This window comes from Centroberyx gerrardi, chromosome 19, assembly GCF_048128805.1.
Source record: "Centroberyx gerrardi isolate f3 chromosome 19, fCenGer3.hap1.cur.20231027, whole genome shotgun sequence".
NCBI lineage: Eukaryota > Metazoa > Chordata > Actinopteri > Beryciformes > Berycidae > Centroberyx > Centroberyx gerrardi.
In genome coordinates, this window is record NC_136015.1 from 2,066,121 (window position 1) to 2,078,847 (window position 12,727).

The window sequence follows — 12,727 nt, forward strand, 5'->3', positions numbered from 1 at the left end:
CTTTGAGGCAACCCACTCTTTTGGTAACTTTTTTATATCTGAATTGTTTCTGTTCTGGGATAGGAGGAAAAGTTCAAAGCTTTAATTTCACTTTTTCCTCACATACAATTAGATAATCCACTTATTTAAAATTAGTTGTGTTCTTTGGTCAATTGGGTAATCAACTAATATCTGAAAACAATTCAGAAAAAGAGCCTTAAAGCTAAATTTCAGGTTCCTCCTCAAAGCTACTGCCCTCAAGGTTCACATACTGTCAGCCATTCACACACATGTATATTATCACACTTACACGCATGTTACTGTGCTTTGGTTATGAGGAGGTGTCATCAAAGGTAAAGACTATGAATGTTAAAACATGTAGAGGTATTTGGTTACATATTTCTCCAAGATAGCTAAGTATTTGGCAAAAAATTCAACTACTTTTAAAGAGAAAGCAAGTATTCCTTTTTGTATTAACATAGAAAATCTCCTTGAAAATATATGACATTTTCATTTGGTCACTCTTTAAAAGTTAAATGTTATAATCAACAAAATAAGAGAGTTCCATGTTGAAGGGGTAGACCTGGAACAAGTTCCAAACAAAAACACTGGAAATTCATCTTTAAAAAAATGGTAAAGAAATCATGACAAAATTTTTGGCCTGGTTTCAGTTAAAGCACTTTTCATACTGGCTACCCCTTAAAAACAGGAACAATCTAAAATTCAAAGCAACTGTAGTTTCTCTTAAAATAATATTGTGAAGGAAAATAAAGAAAACCATCAAAATGTTTACATCTTTGGGTATCATTCAGCTTGGTTTTCATATAAAAACTTTTTTTTTTTGGATAGGCTGACAAGGTTAAACATGTGCCCTGTCCGTGCATTCAGGCAAGTATCACCTTCAAACTCTCAATAAACATTTTCAGCCGCCAACTCAGCGCCATCAAGTTCCCATGGTGACTGATTTGGCATCTGGAGAGTTAACTTGGCAGCATGGCCTAAAACAATCACTTATTTGGCTTACCTTTGAAATGCCATCAAGTTTGTGCAGACAAAACAAGCATCCCATTAATTTGAAGGATAACATCTTCTTGTTTTCTTTGATAGACTTCATAGAAAAACATTTGAATACATCTCTTATCCCATGGGAGGGGTTAAAGAGTTCGAGAGGCATTCTGTGAGGTTCATATTTTCCATGAGGTACATCCGCTGCACAAATATGTCTTTGGAGATGGACACTTGTGAATCAGGGGTTTTGAAAGCCATGGATTACCAAACAATGGAGCAACAATAATCAAAGAGGCAATGCTACATGGCCAATCTCTGCTTGCTTCATACCTTCCAAAAAGGAAACCTGATGTCAGATCCAGGGCAATGCTCTATTCTGCATCAAAAAGGAAGAGTTGAAGGCCTCCCTCAAAAATGGATGGTATATTGATGGAAACACGAGGCCAAACACTGGAGACCTGGGTTGAATTGGACGAGTTCCAGCTCAGGTTGGTCTCTGGCAGGATAGGGCTTGAGCTTCTGGCAGAAAGAATGAACAGGATCAAGCTCAGGCGAGGGTAGACAGGAAGTGGGTACAGTGACATTCAGGCCCTGCCATGGTTATGCTCTCCATGGCAGTCATCCTGGTGGGCACTCTCTGGACAGGTGTTGTTGGCGGCTGGCACGGTACACTGGCATTGGCACGAGTGGGGGAAGTAGTTGCTGAAGGGTAAGGGTTTTAATAATTTTTGGCTGAGGTAGGCTAGCACAAGCAGCATCAACAGGCTAACGTTTGCCTCAACTATGGCTCAGACATTCTCGTCAGACTGAGGTAGCTATCTTTGGAGGTATGCAGTTTTTGGTTGCAGTGGATTAGGAACAGGGGAGTAAAGGGACAGTTGCTTACATGGTTCCTCCAAATCGACCTGTCTCGAGGCTAGTACGGTGGTAAGACAATCATTTTCTAATCACACTCACACCTCCATAAGGCTATCACAAAGGCCGCTATGTTTCTTCCCTTTTTTATTGCAGAGCAAATGCTACTTGAAGGCGAGGTCAAGAATTCTCTGTCACAATTCTCTGTCTCTGCCCCATTAGGTCAATATATTTGGCATCATTTGGGGCTTTAAGACCATAGTGCACAACTTAGCATGTCAGTTTACCAGGGGAGATCAGTGAAAGAGAACATTTTGGTTATGGAAGGAACTCCCGCTGGAAACATGACATGAGTTTTTGCGGTGTACACAACAAAAATATTGTGACAAGACTTAATCTGGAGTAAGAATATTTTCTCAAGGCTTTCATTCTACATACATGCCACATGTGCACAGGCAATAAAGGCAATAAGCTTTGGTTTGAGGTTGGGCGGGAAATGAAGGAAAATGTTTCATGGATCATGTTGAACGCAGAGCGATCAGGATATTCCTTAGCTCTATAAGTGGTTACTCTATCAGGTTAGCAGTTACAGCTGTTTATTCTGTTTATTAGCAGCAGTTTTTGGGGGAGACTAAAACTATGACTGACCCCTATCAAAGGGCATGAAAGAAGGGGGTGGAGAGGAGGGGGTTGGTTGGCCAGGTGAGGTGGAGGAACCTTGCAGACTGTTGGTGGGGAGGGTTACGGTTAGGGTTGGGGTTGGGAAAGTTATTGACCAGTGTTAGCCAGTGCCCGTGCCAGGCAAACCCGACGAGTGCTGCTCAATGACGACCTGGCATTGGGTTGGACACACCACTTCCTGAAAGTCATGACGAGATGGAGAGACAAGAAAGGAGAGAAGAAATTAGTTAATAATTCAGGTATATCATTTATTTCTGACTTACTCAACCAATGATCTCAAGGTTTCTTGTCACCAAATATCTGTCTTTACTGACTTTCTGATAATAATAGCCTACTGAGTTACTACCTATCAAGCCAGAAACAACCCCATTAATGCAATGGCCAGTTTGGATGTTTGGATGCAAAGAATGATACATCTCATGGAAATAACAAATCATGGTCTCATCAGACTACTCCAGGTCTGTTGGTGTTGTTTTTCTGACCTGAATTCCCTTGAAGTTGAGACCCTTAACGTTCTTATCTAGGTATTGATTTAACAGTGTGGTACCCCTTAGGTCATATACTGTATATCATTGTGTCATATGTCAGATGGATGAATAACAGCATCAACCTTTATCCAATACTTGAATGGTTTTGATACACTCAAACAAAGAAAATGATGGATGAATGTAACCTAAAATATTGGCAACTGACTCTACATGGTCAACTTTGTCTTATATCTAACAGCTTATGGTCAGAAGCTGTGCCGTCAATGTACACTGAAAACTGTAAACATTGTTGATATTAGTACGAGATTAATTGTTTTGATCAAATGTACAAATGTAACAGAAATCCACAAACATATTTGCCTTATAATTAGGTTTTGCTTACACATTCTTCCTGAATTTCCACAAGGGGATTAATAAAGTGCTATCTTATCTTATCTTATCTTATCTTATCTTTGTTAGTTGATTAACAAGTCAATATGTTAAATCACAACCTAGTTTTACAAACATCTCAGAGCAGAGCTGCTCTGGAGGCAGAAATAATCTAATTTGTTGAGTTAAACCTTAATGGGCCAACAAACAGTTTTTCCAGCTAAGTAAAGTTATACTGAAGCTCAATGAAAAAGGCATGGGGTAAGAGAGGAGGTAGACAATATTATGAAGCCTAGCCTTCTACGAACTGAAAAAATGCAATCTAGCCATACTAAATTATTTATTTTAGCTAGTTAGCCTAGCTGACCTTTCAAATTCAAAATAGCCATACCTATAGCTATCTAGGTAAGCTAGTTAGCTAGCCTGCTCACCTTCCAAGATCATGAATGCCATGGTCATGAATGAATGAAAAAATTGCCATTTATATTCTTCATTTATATTTTGTAGAGTTTTTGTAGACTTTGCCACTGAAGTTTGTCAGTTAACTAACTTGTGTTCCAAAAAACTGCGGTGCTTTGATTCTGCCAATTGAGGTTTAACTGAACAAGATTATTTCTGCAACCACAGCAGCTCTGCGTCCGAGAAATGACTGTAGAACTAAACTGTAGTGCCACTGTAGAACTACTGGAGATAGCAGCAGCAATAGCTCAATTGTGAACTCAGCTGAGTCATTCAAGTTGATCATCATCAACACCTCAAATGGGATGACATGTCCTGCAGCCCAGAAAAGGTTATTTTTGTACAACAGCGTTGAAAGCTCAATCTATCCTGTTCCAAAGGCCTATAGACCTATGCCCTATTGAGTGGGTGATTGGCAGTCAGCTGCGATCCATACAAGAACTGCATCACAGCAGGGCAAAGAAAAGCTGGATTGCAACTGATCCTGTACAACCAAAGCAATCATCTTTTCTAAAACCTTCCTCTGGGAAATGTCTGGAAATGTATTCAATGTCCCTTTTAGCAACTGATAATGTAATAACTGTCAGATTTTTTCAATAACTTGTCAAAATGTAATTGAAACATCCAAAATCAAAATTAAAAATGTAATAAATCCTGTTAATGTTATACATTGCTGTATAATGTAATAATCCAGCAATATTACATATAAAGGGTGTAACATATTTTTAACAGTTGCTATAATAATAAATGGACAAATAAAGTAATAATTTGAGTTATTACATTCTTGTTATTCATAGTCAGTATTATTGTTATTATATCATCAGTTAAAACTATGCTCCACCCATATGAGGTTTGCCAATTGCCAGTTAATGTAACAATACAATGTTTATTACTGTAACCCTAACCCATTTAGAGAGATATTTCATTAGCTACATTTTGACAAATTATTACATTAGTGGCGTCTCAGTATTAGGGGCCGGTGTAGTGCAGAAAAATCTATAGCTGTCATAAAACATGTTTAAGGTGTACATATTTGATTAAAATGCCTACGGTAAAATCAACCTAAATTTGTGTCACTAATTATTAACACAAAGATGATATGTTTATTTTTTCTTTGAAACATAGCTATTGTGTGTGGGCGAGCCTATGTGTGTGCTAGATATTACTCCATTATCCAGCAGTTATTACATTATTAGCTGCTACAATTAATTATATTCACTTGCACACGGAATAAGATGTTTTAAATTGTAAGTACAACAATGTGTTGCGAGCATAGTCTGAAGTACTACCTGAGGCACTGATTCGACTCTTGGCCGAATTGCTCCATCTTTGGGGATGCCATTGTGACCGAGATGCCCTGCGTCGTCCCTCGGTACAGACCAGCTGTCCTGAGTCCCTTTGCTGCAAAACAGACTGGAAATAGGCTCCATCTTTGAGTACACATTCTACAGAACCTTGTAATAACATTAGCATTGCAGAAGAACAAGTCTTGAAGGTTCAGCATTTTCAGGAATGAATCAATATCTGTTCAATCAGTGAATTCTCCAAATATTGACATTTAGGACAGCAGCTGTTAAAGAGCACTGGATTTTCAGGAGGTAATCATGTTGGTCAATAAGCAAGCCAACTTTTAGGACATTCAAAAAGGTTTTAGACTGTTATATTTTGTGTCTGAGAAATTGGCGCCAGCATCCACTTAGCATGTGTTGATAAATGCTAGTACAAGTAAATGGCATATGAAACTCTTAATCTCAGAATCACAAGCCATTCCATATACTGTACTTCCACGGCAGTCGTAATTGGAAAAATAATTAATATAGAACTGTTTGGACTTGGTTAGTCATCAATAGGATAGGCGTTTAAAAATACTGAACCTTCCAGGTATCTATATCAGTAAATATGACACATGATGTATTACCTCATAATTCATTATGAATTATCTTACCATGTAATAGTGCATAATATACAAGTATAAGGGATGTACTGTGTGTATTGTAGGCCCTTACCTGCGACGGTATCCAAACATGAGGAAGAGAACACAGAAGATGATGCAGGCCATGCCAATATGAATGCCAACTACGATGCCACCCAGAGAGCCCTCTCCATCCCTGCACTGGCACGGGCTTTTCCCTCCTGTTGATCAAAGAGAGGTTGAGGTGAGTGCAGTAATTACATCTGCATAGCACATAATATATATGATCAGTACCTGCCAGATGTTTTCCCAGAGATGGAAAGGTCTTGACACTAAAACTCTCTAGTGAAACCAATAATAAATAATAGTAATAGAGCAATAATAGTAAAGCACTATGGTAGCAACCCCTCAAGCTCACCTCAAATGTTTTACCTTTTTTGTGCTTTTAAGTGCTTAACCCATCAGGTAGTCGATCAAATGTGCTTACAAGTATAGTAAAGTATACAAAATATAAAACACGTTTGCACTATTTCAACTAGATATGCATTACCATCTTAACACACCATGACATGGTGATTCCTCTAAAGAAAGAGAGGTATATAACGTTTGTTCATCCTTAAGTATGCAACACTATGGGGCGCTACCTCACCGATAGTATTTAATGCTCATGAGTCGATTGGCGCCATCTGCTGGCCAGTAGGGGTTATCACCACAGGTTCAAGCACATAAGAGTCAAGGTAATCAACAGTGGCATCAGCTGGCCTCTAAAGCTTACTACAGCAGTAAATTCAGACATGCACATTGACCTTTATCAAAAGCCTGCAGTCACTTTCCCAACATCAGAACAGGTAGATGCTTGCCAGCACTGCTACCAAGCATAAACAAGTGCACATAGGTCATGGAATAGTAAATATGGCTATGTAATATATGCATATGGGAATATATATTTGCCCTTTTGGTGAACCTTTTCCCCTCTCCACACCCTTCACAGGCATGCTAAAGAAAACACTGGTACCTGCTAAAAACTATTCAAAGAGGCAGTCTTTCATTGTACTTACCAGTGGTTTGGGCACTTGTGCCTTCTTCTGCCAGTGACACCAGTCTCTTGGAGCAGTCGCTCTCACCATTTCCATTGTAGGCCACCAGTTTAACTTCGTACACTGCCCCCGGTTCTAAAAGAGAGGTCCCCATACATATGTTACTCCTTCACTTTCCTCACTCAAGTTTTGAACTGGTTTGTGGATTCAAACCAACAACAACCCTTCTCTAGCCTTCCTCTGATCAAATTATTTGAGAGTGTGGTAATAATGCATTATAATGTGTTGTAATATTGCATGAGCCATCAGAGGAACTTACTGTATAACATGTCTTGTATCATCCAATAACAATAACTTATCCACATCTATGGTGTTAGCATGGATTGGACCAACGAGACAACCTACCAAAAACTTGGTGTATTCCCCCAAGTAACATGCTAGTGACTTTGGCTTAGGTTTATAACAAATGATATCGCTGTTCCCTGGACCAGAGTTTATGTTCCGTCTCTGTTGTCCCTCCTCCTCTCCCTTGTCCCCCCATCTGTCTTGTTGGCTTTCTGTATCACTGTTAACCCCATTACAAGAAGATACATGCAAGTGCTAGTGTTTCATCTGTGAATTTAATTGACTCAATCGGTCATTGACATCAACCCATAATTTTCCAGAAATCTTCCTTAGCATGCTTTTCTTACAGACAAATGGCAAAATTAACATATCTGTCAGTAAGAAAACATCATTAAAGTGATGTTTTGCATGTTTGGCTATGCTTCAATGCAATAACTATATTTTGTTATCGACCACCCACATGCAATGGCAATTATAGCCAACGCCACTAGATTATGCACTGATGCTCAAATTGTCATTCGACACACTACTGCGTCAAATACGACTAGCACTTACAGCTCTTTTGAATCAATATCTGTTCAATCTCCTATACAACAAAGGATTTCAGATAATAGACAGCCCTATAATGAATCAGGTAGATCTAGGCTCCATTTCTCATTAAATTACCGTTCTATTCACCCTTTATTTAGTTTAGTACTGAGCCCATTATTTTCTCATAGCCAGCTATGACTATTTGTTTTTCATTCTATCAGTAATCCTTAGATTAGAATGGGAAGGAATAGAGGATGCAGCAGGTTTTTAGCTTGTTTACTCATATTGGCTGGTGCAAACTATACTGAGAGGTATCATAGAAATAGAAGGTTACATTCTATACTTTTTCATATGCATGTGTGCACACAAAAATAATCACACTCTCTCTCTCTCTCTCTCTCTTACACACACACGCACGCACGCACGCACACACACACACATACATACATACATTTGTATTACTATTCTTGTGAGGATCTTCACTGATTACATTCATTCTCTAACCCTTAACCTAAAATTAATCCTAATTCTAATCTTAACCCTAAACCCAAATCCTAACCTTATCTAGCCTGTTGAAGAAGTAAAGACTGGCCAAAATGTCCTCATTTTGGAAGATTTTCCTCATCTTCAGAAATACAAGAACACACACACACACACACACACTCACCAAGATGAGAGATGGTGTGGACGTTGATGTGACAGGGCAGCTGGATTGGCCCCAGGAAGACGGCATTGGGGACCCGGCGGTAGGACAACCTGAAGCCTTCAGCCTTACCGGCCTTACTGGGAAGCTCCCAGAGGACCTGCACCGCACTGGAGTTCACCACCTTGGTGAAGAAGGTGGGGGGGGTCGGCACTGGATGGAAAATGGACACAGAATGGAAACAGGGATAAGAGTACCTGATAGACTGAGGGAGGAAAGACAGAGCTAAAAGCGCTCCAAGGATAAGCAGCAAATAGTCATAGGACTCAGCTGGAAGAAAGAAAATAGAATACAAGCACACCACACACACAATACATATAGTATGTTGCAATAGATATACATATTAAATATTTGTACTGTGTGTTTGAATAAACACACAGTACAAATGTTTCTGCAAAACCTCAAAAATAACAATTCCTTAAATTCTAAACTGCTAGTAATCACAATAATGTGGTTCAAATTACTGAGGTGGTGCTTTGGATTGAAAGGAAAAAAAAAAAGGAAATTTGGGCTAGAATTTTTGCTGAAGTAGTTTGGAAAATCACTAACTGTTCTGGAAAAACATTGTGGAAATATTCAGGGAAAAATCATCATTTGGTAACATCAATGCCCTCCGGAAGGTCTTAAAACTAAAGTATTCTGGATAAAAGTTCTTAAACTCTTACTCAGTATAAGCTGTTTATACGCATCTTCATATTACAAATGAATCATAAATATCTTTGTATATGTGAATAAACAGACTATTCTGAATATTACCATAAAAACACGCAAAAAACATAAACAGGATAAGGTTTATACCTCTCTCAATATCCTGGATAATACTAGTATGTCCCAGCTATCTTACTGGGGGTTCTCATAGGGATAAGTGCTTGTCTAAGGTACTGCAAATAGGATAGACCTAATACTTGAGTGTTATTATGAGCATCCATTGCTAATAATGTTGCTCTGTATAGTATTGGAATATGAATATGCTTGTCGGAGAAAGAGAGATCAGGAAAAGAACGATCAAATTCGGTAATGATGTGAGAGTGACAGCAGCTAAAACTCAATGATGTGTCATTGTAGTTGTCATTTTTTGGCATGAAAATGGTCAAATTTGAAACTCAATATTGGCACAAAATATCAGCTATTGGCAGCTTCAATCTAAAAATCGGTCAAACCTTACTATAGAGTATATGCGGTGATGTAGTGTTAGATAAGGAGGGTAAATTTTACCTCCAGTTGGTAATCATCATAACGCATCACACCTGCCAAACTAAAAGCAATTGTATTTTCAGAAAAGCATTAATTCATGCTTTTTTTCCCCCCTTTTAAAGACCCTATTTTCATATAACTTACATCATTTTGTTATTACTTCCTATAACATATAGTATGAGTTTATGTCATAAAGATTTATGCCAGCCTAAAAAAAGTGGGTAAACTCTATTCTGCAAATAAAACGGTGGGTAAGGTTTGAGTATAATACATGGAAAGACAGATAGAGACCCATAGGGATGGAGTGAGGAAAGGGAAAATAGATGAGAGAAAGATAGAGGACATAATAAAAAAGGCTTCAAGTGAAAGAGCATAAATTATAGAAAATGAATCCCCTGTGGTTGGTGTTAGGGTTAGGGTTAGCAATGTTTCATGTTCTTACCGCCCCCTAGTGTTGTGGCCACCACGGTGCTGGACTGCTTGCTGGCTCCCAGAGGGGAGTAGGCCTTCAGGTAGATGGAATAGGTGGTGGCTGGCTCCAGGTTGGCGAGGTCGTGTTGAAAGGTGGTTTTACTGACTGCTTCCTGCAGCTCCCGGCTGTCGGGCTCTGAAACACACAGACAGACAGACAGACATCATTAGGACAGCTTTACTACCAGTATACCAGTGATTTCATAGAGCTTTTTGTGATTATTGTGACCAAAAATGCTTGATTTTGTGGCAGGTGTTTTAGGTGTTTTTGCAGTGAAATTGCAGGAATCGGTTAGGGAAAGTTAAGGAAAGTCAGTTAAGGAAAATTTACATTTTTAATTACCCCCCATTAAGAAAGAGTCAACTATATAATCACTTTCTGTGATAATAAGCATACTGCATTTCACAAAAACTATTGGAAATGCTGAAGCACTCCTCGTTGTTCTTTTCTAACAGAAAAACAGAAAAAAACATGGGCTTAGGAAAATACTGTGCTTGGATCCAGTCTTCACAAATACACCAGATACTTCAATATATTTCATGATTATTTTAAATTGTATAGTTTTATTTACAAAATGTGCATTAAAGTTTGAGCTTTAAGATGCGTTCTTCTGACTAACACTGCCCATGTCCTGAGACTCACCGCCGATCTTGCGGATGTGCAGGACGTAGCCGATAATACCGTCTGTGACTTCGGCGGGTGGCTGGGTCCACACCACCTGCAGGGCGCTGTTGGACAGGGCGCTGGCTGTCAGGCCCTGGGGGGAGGTCGGCAGGTCTTTAGCCTGGGCTACAGCCAGACGGGCGCTGGCCTGGTTGGTGCCAGCGCTGTTCTCAGCGATGCACTGGTAGATGGCCTCGTCCTCTGAGGTGATACGGGTCACAGCCAGGGTGCTGCAGGGCAACACACGGTCTGATCAGAACACTGCTGCTCACACTCTACCTGGCACTACTCATACTGGTACTGAAACAAATGGAGGATTTTAGCAGCTACAGAAACAATAATACTACTACTGCAACTACTAGTACTGCAACATTGCTCATATGCAACAATGTGATTTTGTAAAAAGAAAAATAAAACTCAGTAACTTCTACACTGAGCTACTTTTTTACTTTTACTCAAGCAGATGTTTACACCAGTAATTTTACGTCTATTTGAGTAAATTTTCAGCAAAGTAACAATACTTTGGAATTTTGGTAGCCTACTCATTTGTGCATTGTTAGTGGAGAGATTAAAACCTATGATCAAATCACCCATTTATTATTTTTAATTTTTAATTTATACTCAATTTCTATTAGATAAATTAAAACCACATAAAACTAAATTATTGTTGTCAGCTGTTTTCAGTGCTGTGGTCTACCTGTTGTTATTGGTCAGCTTGACGTTGTCTCCGGGGGTCAGGACCTTGCCGTTCTTCAGCCAGATCAGGTGAGGTTCCGGGACGCCCTGAGCCACACAGGTGAACACAGCGCTGCCCCCTGCTGGCTTGGAGACAGACTGCGGCCACTGCAGGAACTCGGGAGGAGCTGAGGAAGAAGAGAGTGTGATGAGGTGAGAGAAGATACAAACAACAAAGACCATCAGAATATGAATGTGCATATAAAGTAATAAAAGCGCAGGAGCAGAGAATAAACATGAAAGGAGATCAGAATCATTTTTAGTAAGTAAACACAAATTTATGAAAAAAAAAAAAAAGTAATTTAGGGACTAGGCCACTTTTAGAAGCAGTATATAAAACGTATACAAGCATATGTAGTATATAAAAAGTATATGTAGTACATAAAAACAATTAGTCATTTCTATCATCATCATCATTTCTATCAGTCAGTAACAATATATATAAAGAATATTGCACTGTATTCTGAGTTGGAATGGTATAAACAATATAAATTGGCATAATATGTATCCATACAGCCAGAACAGCACAACAACAATAACAACAACAACTGGATTCATAATAATAACTGGATTTATTAATACAACTCTGTGAGAACTAATTACTGTGGTCATTCTCCCCTTCCCCCCTCAGATCTTGAACTTCATAGGTCACTGTCCAGACCCACACACAGACACACACACACACAAACACCATGTGCTGACCCCAGCCAGCCCTCTGCTGTCCTGGGACAGATGCGGCACTGACCGTTCCGCCTGACACCCGGCTCAATATTAGACACACAATAGACATGCATATATATTTAGGGATATAGGCAGCGCTTGCAAAGCTCTAAAGCCCACCAACCCCCCCTCCGCCTACCCTCAGCATCTCATTGATCTATTGACACTGACACCCGCTGTAACCCCTACACCCCCACCCCACCCCACCCCACCCCACCCCACCCCCACCCACCTCTGAGCTGAGGGAAGGATGGAGGGGTGAAGTGTCAACAAGACGCCCATTTCAATACGGAGACATAAATCAATGAAGCCATGGATTTTTTTTTTGTATTCCCCAAACTACTTTCATTAGAATTGGGCGTCAGTTCCTCTAAAGCCTCACTCACACCAACCGATATAGGAAAAGAAGGAGGGATGAGAAACCGGTAGATGTGTGTTGTTTTTGTGTTGTATCATCAGAGGGGGGAAATGTAGATGTGAGTGGGATGTGAGTGGGTGTAGGAGTGGTAACTTCAAATTTGGGGGGTTCTGAAACTGTTATATGCTGTAAAAATACAGGCAATGCAGTCACTTTTA

The 12,727-nt window shown here is 39.5% G+C and overlaps 1 protein-coding gene across 1 annotated transcript in view; it reads right to left on the reverse strand.

Moving 5' to 3' along the window:
- Positions 1-2,623: 2,623 nt before the first annotated feature.
- LOC139931639 (immunoglobulin superfamily DCC subclass member 3) overlaps positions 2,624-12,727 on the reverse strand; it is a 30,031-nt gene continuing 19,927 nt past the window's right edge. The window contains exons 7-14 of the mRNA XM_071925194.2: positions 11,394-11,559; positions 10,676-10,926; positions 10,004-10,168; positions 8,332-8,520; positions 6,810-6,923; positions 5,846-5,972; positions 5,129-5,252; positions 2,624-2,701 (exon numbers count right to left, since the gene is read on the reverse strand). Coding sequence (XP_071781295.2) covers positions 2,624-2,701; positions 5,129-5,252; positions 5,846-5,972; positions 6,810-6,923; positions 8,332-8,520; positions 10,004-10,168; positions 10,676-10,926; positions 11,394-11,559 — 1,214 coding nt within the window. The remainder of the gene's footprint in view (positions 2,702-5,128; positions 5,253-5,845; positions 5,973-6,809; positions 6,924-8,331; positions 8,521-10,003; positions 10,169-10,675; positions 10,927-11,393; positions 11,560-12,727) is intronic.